The sequence below is a fragment of the Sphaeroforma arctica genome (assembly GCF_001186125.1).
Source record: "Sphaeroforma arctica JP610 unplaced genomic scaffold supercont1.243, whole genome shotgun sequence".
Classification (NCBI taxonomy): Eukaryota; class Ichthyosporea; order Ichthyophonida; genus Sphaeroforma; species Sphaeroforma arctica.
This window is the reverse complement of record NW_014040315.1, coordinates 52,382-60,829: the sequence shown is the minus strand read 5'-3', so window position 1 is coordinate 60,829 and position 8,448 is coordinate 52,382. Positions and strand designations below refer to the sequence as shown.

General features: G+C 39.6%; 1 protein-coding gene across 1 annotated transcript in view; it reads right to left on the bottom strand.

The window, feature by feature from the left end:
• Positions 1 to 5,977: 5,977 nt before the first annotated feature.
• The window catches only part of SARC_04380 (hypothetical protein), an 8,528-nt gene continuing 6,057 nt past the window's right edge, over positions 5,978 to 8,448 (bottom strand). Inside the window, exons 10-13 of the mRNA XM_014301799.1 lie at positions 8,010 to 8,057; positions 7,438 to 7,476; positions 7,004 to 7,098; positions 5,978 to 6,210 (exon numbers count right to left, since the gene is read on the bottom strand). Of these exons, the coding sequence (XP_014157274.1) occupies positions 7,007 to 7,098; positions 7,438 to 7,476; positions 8,010 to 8,057 (179 nt within the window). The 3' untranslated portion in view covers positions 5,978 to 6,210; positions 7,004 to 7,006. The remainder of the gene's footprint in view (positions 6,211 to 7,003; positions 7,099 to 7,437; positions 7,477 to 8,009; positions 8,058 to 8,448) is intronic.

Genomic DNA, 8,448 nt, shown 5'->3' with positions numbered 1-8,448 from the left:
CTGTGTAATAAGCCGGGCCTCCACATTAGACTCTATGTATAAACGTACACTTAAGCAGTACGCAAACTATAAACGTACTCTTAATAGTACGAGGCACTTAAGTTTCCTAAATGTACTCTTAATAGTACGAGGAACTTAAGTCTCCTAAATGTGCTCTTAATAGCACGAAGAACTTAAGTTTCCTAAAATGGGTTTTAATGTTTTTATTTATTAAACCTTTTCCATTTAACATATCAGAAATTTGGATGAGGCCATTAAAAGGCCTCAGTAAAATACCAAACATAAAAGAGTTGGTCTAGTTCTATTAATAGAATTTTATTTACTTTCCAATTTTATTTATATCTGAATACTTCGGTAGCGAGATGGCTCAACCAAATATAAGTTTCTAGGGACTATAAACGTTACCTAGTTGATCCTCTGATAAGCCAACCGAATGTGCCAGTCTGATGAAGGCTAAATAGGTAATTCTTGATAGTGGCAAGTTATTGGTTAAGACTATAACTAAAGACGTCAAGAGTATTTTTGTTTTTATTTCTATTTTTCTAAAGATATGATTTTATGAGTCTCTCGGATTCGCCCAAGAATAGAGCGACAACGAAACACTGTACTGAGAGGATTATACATAGGCAATGTCTCAGCCTCATAATCCCTCAGAGTATTGCTGTTTTCACGAGGCAAACTTAACTTTATTAAACGTCCCATTTCGTTTATTTATATCGAAATTTACACGATATAGATTTTATCTACGCGTTTATTTATTGTAAGGCTTTGGTATCGCCTTTATTAGACCGAATCGTACAATGTGTGGGAAAAAGAGTGAATACAGTATCATAAAACTGTTCCCATGTAAGTCGGGATAGGTAAAACTTTGTTTCATGCCCCTTGTCACGAGCATCAGTCACGTGTTTACGTCGCAACTTGTTGTACAGACTCTCACGGTCGTTATTCCAGATGTTCTTACAGAACACGTGCAAAACCAGGAATTCGTACCATTGCTGTGCCTTGTCCTTGGTTATATCGGCACGTTTCAGGTCAGCGCCTAACTATAAAATACAACTCTGAATGGGTGCGTTCTCAGCTGGTTCATTTAAAATTGAACTCAGCCCAGGGCTACGCACATCTTTACTTAGCAAGGATGTGATCAGTCAACACACAGCTGGCCAGTCACGACAAGTGTCTAGCTCATGCTGGTGTCGCTACAGGATCAGATACATTAAGGCAGAGATCCATTGCTGGGGAGCGATATCATTTGTCTCCAGCATGACCGTAAACGCATTAAGCGTACGGGTTAGCGTGTCGAGGTCATGGTTGTTTATAAACTCGACCTGCTTGCTGTTGGCATCCCAGTTTGACTTAAGTCGACTGATCTGTCCCTTGTACTTCTGGTTGTCCCTGTGATTTTGTTCACATTGGGCCTGAAGTAATTGGTCTGTGCGCTTTTGCTTGATTGCAATAATATTTGCATAATATGCTACGTTATCAGCATGGTGCGCAGCATGGGCGACTTCCATTTTATTGGTACAGTCGTGTTGATGTAAAGCTGTGCGGTCGAAGCGATTAAACTAGACATCGTTCATACGTCTACGGGGGTGTTTATTACCCCTTGTAAAATCCACGGTAGAGGCCTTTCGGTGCTGCGTCGGAATAACATACCCAGTCTTAACTGGTTTCCGACGATTCTCTTCCCAATTTGGTACAAGTGGCGGAGTATATCTCCTTACCTCTGGGTCTATAATACCCTCGAGAACGGGTGACTCACGGCCGGGTGTCAGAACAGGTGAGTAATTAGCCTGAACTTCTGGAGGTAGTGCCTTATAAGGTATAGTGAAGCTGAGCACGTCTGTATCATATGCCTCAGGTGTAGAGCTTGAGTCTTTGGGCGTAATTGTCTGTCGACAATCTGTCCACTTCTGTAGGGCTTCAGTAATGCCAGGGGAAATATGTTTGCGTAAGTGCTGTGTATGTTTTCCTGATCTAACTTAATCTACATGTTCTTTCATAATAATCGCTAACTGTTTCTTCAGATAAGCGTTTTTAGTAATTAACTCACTTATGCGCGCTGGCTTAGTATTCTCGGACGTAGATTCGGGTTTGCTACTTGAGCTTGACTCCTCTTTTGGTTTCATTATAGGTTCCTTCTGAGATTGGGACTCCTCTTTTGGTTTCATTATAGGTTCCTTCTGAGATTGGAACGCCCCTATAATTGGGGAAATGGTTGGGGCGTCTTGAGACGTATCCCTTGTCTCACTTCTTGGCTTCGTAAATGAAAGCTTTGAAGTTGAGGCATTAGTTAGCCTTCGGGCTCTGTCAGTGGGAGTAGTCTCCTTAAACGAAGTGGCTATATCCTTATCTGAAGCATTGTCCTTTTGACTATTATTGTCAGAGGCAAGTACTTTGGCTACAGTGCAATTAAATGCATCAGCAGCGGCGGCGGTTGCTTCTGCAGCAGCAGTAGCTGCGGCAACGCTAGCTGCTTCTCTCTCCGTTTTCTTATTTTCAGCCCTACGCTTCTTAGAAAGAGTGTTGTCTTTATTGGTCATAATTTTAACCTATGACTACTAGCTTGTCTATTAACGACTAGCGTGGACAAGAGAAAAAAAATGTTGTGGAAATTAACCTACATTTACGCTTAAGTAGTCTAAGTAATTAATACTTTTGTTAACTTTAAAATGGGTAAGATTCGGTCTAATAAAGGCGATACTAATGCCTTCGAATAAATAAACGCGTAGGTAAATTATAAGTATCGTGTACATATCGATATAAATAAATGAAATGAGACGTTTAATAAAGTTAGGTTTGCCTCGTGAAAACAGCAATGCTCTGAGGGGGATTGTGAGGCTGAGACATTGCCTACATATAATCCACTCAGTACTGTTTCCGCCGAAGGGATTTTATTTAGTGTTTCGTTGTCGCTCTATTCTGGGGCGAATCCGAGAGACTCATAAAATCCTATCTTTAGAAACATAGAAATAAAAAAGAAAAATACTCTTGACGTCCTTAGTTATTGTCTGAACCAATAATTTGCCTCTATCAAGACTTCTTCCCATCAATCGTTCCTGAACCACTACAGAGACTATGAGAGCCATACCATATGTTCATACATTGTATCATACATACTTGCCATTTTTGAAAAAAATAATATAATCCCTATCAAGAATTACCGACTTAGCCTTCATCAGACCGGCACATCTGGTTGGCTTATCGGAAGATCAACTCGGTAACGTTAATAGTCCCTAGAAACCTATATTCGGTTGAGCCATCTCGCTACCGAAGTATTCAGATATAAATAAAATTGGAAAGTAAATGAAGTTCTATTAATAGAACTAGACCAACTCTTTTATGTTTGGTATTTTACTGAGGCCTTTTAATGGCCTCATCCAAAGTTCTAATATGTTAAATGGAAAAGGTTTAATTAATAAAACCATTAAAACCCATTTTAGGAAACATGTTCCTCGTGCTATTAAGAGCACATTTAGGAAACTTGAGTTCCTTGTACTATAAAGAGTACGTTTGGGAATTTGTGTACTGCTTAAGAGTACGTTTAGGAATTTGTGTACTGCTTAAGAGTACGTTTATAGCATAGAGTCTAATGTGGAGGCCCGGCTTATTACACAGTTGCTGCAAGCTGATATCACCCCATTGATGAAGATCGCGAATCTTGTGAAAATGGTATGGAATGATCGTAACGAATGTCTCCACGACTGGATGACTTATCGGATTGCATGAGTTCTCATCATACTTATCAGTAACGTATGTATTAAAAGTATCATGGAATCCATTTATGTCTTGTCCGTATGAGTTATTAGAATAATTAGGTATATTATTGACATTCCTATGATTCATAGGTGAATCGACTTTTTTTTTGTGATGTCATGTTTTGTCGATATGTGTTGCCAGTCCTGTCAAAGTAGACACTATCGCCCTCGCACGTATTGTTCATTGATATTTTCGTTATGGTGCTTCTAGTAATATGTATGTACTGCGCGTATGTAATACTGTTACATATGTATGCGGGTATTTGTTAATAGTTAATTATAGACTGTGCGAGTTTGTCTCGAGAAATGTAGTAGCTTTTATTAATCAAGTCCTGGCCAATCACAAAGCTTGTGAAGAACACATTTCCTAGATTCCAGTACGTATATTAACCGCAAAAGCGAGTTTACGTAGAAAATTTTCCGAATCCCGTTATCCGATCCGAACGTAAAACTTCTCGAGGGGTATTTTTGCCTTCGAAAGATTGACCTCGTTCGGATATTTTTTGGCTTTTCCTTGAAATTTTAAAATTACCCTATACCTATTGGTGTAGAAATCCGAACTTAAAATCCGAACGCAGTCCGAACCCGTTAAGACTGGGCCTAAGATTGTGCTATATTTACGATGTCGTCGCGGAAGGAACCTGATTAGTGATTTCTTTCTACTCGAGAGTCGGGACCCAAATCCTGAATCCAGAGGGCCATGAAAGAAATCCAAAATTTAACACTTGTCCGCTTTAAATAATCATTGACATAGACTCGTAATCTTGTAGCCTCGTAGGGCGGCGTAGGCACATACATATGTAGCAGAAGGCTATGCTAGAGAGAGAGAATTTACTAATCCCTAGGCCCTAAAACCCTAAACATCCTTCAACACTCGACCAAAAGTCAGTCAATAGAGCTTTCCTGAGCTATGTTTATAAAATGCCCATGTATTTAACTATTTATTTGCCTCTAGATGCTGTAGTGCTTTATCGATTGTTCCAAATTTACAGACTCTGCGGTTGCCGTCTCTGTCGGTGAGTTCTGTGATATACTTGTATGGGTGAAATTTGTATTATACTTTGTATGGGTGAGTTTCGTACTGCACTTTGCATGGTAGTCAAGAATGCCGTCAATCTGTCCTGTTTAGTTTGATCTTTTTCAATCTCTACCGTCTGGTTCTCGCTTTCGAATGGCATCTTCGCCTTCATCAAGCTACAAACCTTCTAGACTATCCCAGATATCATCGTTTGGATCGGAGCCCACATCGGATTCGGTGTCTGTATTATTTACATATAGAGAGTCATCGTCGTCTATTTTCGATATCTCACCATATACTTAAACCCATACGGATGATCCTTTGTGCATTCGAATGAGCTGCTGAAAGCTCAAACCAACTTGGGCTGATTCTGAGCACCACGATACGCTATCTACAGTAGACGATAGACGTACCGTGCGAGTGATCATATGTGGCGTATTCAACTAACTCTAGAGTCAATCTATGGCGTAAATCGATTAGTCGCTGGCTTTGTTTTGATGTAATTGTGTTTTAAATCAGACTTAACTCTGGTGAGTCACTGGAAGTTTGCACAGCTCCAAGCTTATTCGGCGCCCAAACGCGCAATGCTTGGGTTCGAGAGGTAAATTACAGACTGTTGTATGCAGTGTTGCGCGCCCGCGCACGCCACAGACTGCATGTGAATAGTGTGAGTGCAGCCAGTTTCATATTTTGTTTATGATACACACACAGGGAAGGGAGCTTATAGAATTAGTACGATATGGTGGGTATTCCAAATTCTATCTACATACCAATAACTATTTAGTGGAATTAGTTTTCTAATCATAAGTCTTCTAGGCTATGCTCTTATTCAGTCTGCGGACGCCTCCAATGTGCTGAGCGTATATTTGACATGTGAGCGAATGTGGGAGCATTAAACGTGAATAAGATTGCGAAATTCTGGGACAATTATCGAGCTGATGCGCCAAAAAAAAAATGTATTTACAAACTCAGGACATTCGGTCGGTAGCATTCAGCTGACGAATCTTGGTGACATCAAACTTATGTGTGTGAAAATTGAGTACAAAATTGTGCGGTGCTGATATACGCACGACCATTGATTTCCCCAGATATAGACATCATGCACACCAACGAGAGCGTTCTTGTTTTGAGTAGTGAAACATATTAAATATAACACCTGCGTCTATATATATCCACACCGTTGTGGGAAAGAATAGTATGATATTGAGTAGCGGCCCTAGTCTCCGTCGGTCATCCAGCTCACTTTATTCTCATGGACAGCATCGACATTTACTTTTACTAATTATTATCAGGGCGATTTACGTCTATGTATATGATGGTAGAAATATATTTGTACTTGTCTATGAATGCACTGTAGTCAGCGGGACTGTTTTCAGCTTCTTTTCAGTGTCTGTGGATTCCCATCCGAGTCCCCTGCACGCTTGCTTGACGTTGCCCCTGTGAAGTAGATTTTAGGATTGAGAATTAGGATCGTGGAAAGCCAAGTTGAGTTTCTCTGCGATTTTGTATATACTATTGGATACTCTAGCATGCGCACATGACACAAAGAAAATAAAATCTGTTGCGGACATGAAAAGTCAGACACGTCGCCAGTCTAGAACAAGATACGATTATCAGTGAAAAGTCAGAAAACGATGAATGTATTGAGCATGAATCCAAGCAAACACAGAACGTGTACAACTATACAAATCGAAAATCAAAACGGCTTCTTTATGAAATCGCGCATGATATACCATTGAAGGGATTGTAAAGTTCGATAAAACGGCAAACGCTATAGGGTACAAGATTGCTGAAGTGATAGATGTCATCGAACTAATGGTTATTTTGTAACTAAATATCTTCGCTCGAAATACGTGGCCAATTTTGACGACGCTATATTATATGAGCACTGAGATTAATTTGTTCGGAATTAGCAGTCAGTTCGACAATCTAAGTTCATCATCTTGAAAATACAGGTAACTTATAGTTGTAACAAAGGCTCTGATGATTATGTGCTAATGCCAACATGAGGGTCTGTCCGCACATACACATACATCTAGCTCGATATATATATATATAAATATATATATATATATATATATATATATATAACCCTAAATACATACAGACATACAGACAAACATACATACATACAGACATACATACATACTTTAATACATACCTGTATATATATATATATATATATACATTTATATATATATATATATATATAAGGTCCGTATCGACATACCGGTTACTTACCAAAGCTAAATCCTCCCCCCGTTGTATTACTACTGTTTGTGTTAAGCGTAAAAGGCTGACTGGCGGGAGCTGCTGGCTTGGAAGCTGAAAAATACCGAGATACCATGATGCAAGTTCGTATATAGTACCATGGTACAAGTGAGTATATAGTATAATACCACAAGTGAGTATATAGTATAATACCATACTACAAGTGAATATATAGAACCACGATACAAGCAAGTATACTGTATCACAATAAAGGGGCAAACACTGTACTACGATCGTATATCCCTTGTGTTGAAGCACTCAATCGAGTTAGGTGCATAGAATGCATAAAGAGTCAGTTTTGCAAGACAGAACGTCAACAACATAAACAGAATGAATAAAAATCGGGCCAAGTGAAGTAGACAGGTTAAGTATGTGGGGATGCTAGTCACATACCTGTGAATCCACTAAAGCCAGAGGCGGCGGGTTGAGTCGCTATTTGGTGGTAGAGAAGTTCAGACATTCGAGTGCCATATCAGTACAACAACAATACACATCCAGTGCGACCAAATATAACTACCCGACCCAAAGTATCCTATATCCCGGAAGCCTACGACCACAAATAAATGTTTACCACACGGGGGACAATCTACCGTACGATAGTATAAATAGAATGTACAATTATCACCAATGGACCGCCACGACTATATTGTACAGATGATACAGAAACACCGGCAGGTATCGCTAACTATACACTATACCTACTATCCACTAGATAAAGAATCGCTGATAAATAACAATGTAGCACTATATCCACAAGGCATAGAAGATACACAATCACTTGCAGCGATCACCAAAGCACTACGATGTAAGCCATGTATAGATGCCGCAACATCCTATGTACCACAGATAGGTCCCACTTGTCCATAACAATTCCTAACACACAGATACATTCGCATGAAAGGCCAAGTGACAATGTTATCGACGATACTTAGACGGCACACAATCACTACTATCACCACACCCACCTGTGCTGCCGAAACCTGAAAAGCCGCCGGTGCTGGCCGGTTGAGCCGCTGTCATAGTAGTGTGGGTGTGATAAGTAAAACGGGGCAACTTGAGTATCACAGACATGAGGAAGGAAATAATAGACAGCAAAATAAATGTGTGGAGAAAGCGTATGCATGACTTCGCGTGGTATGTGCAAGTACGAAGGCAAATACTGCGTGGTAAGTGCGTAAATAGAATCAACTCGGCCACAGTGTGAGTGAATATGTTGCTGGTTCTGCACGTGTACGTAGGGAGACGTAATGTTCACCGCTATTGAAAAAGATAAATCAAGAGTACCGAATTAGCTTACAACCACGTTGCTATTGGTTGACAGCCACTCAGAAGAAATGTATACAGATATAGCATTTATATTTATATATAAATATATATAAATATTTATATATATATATATATATA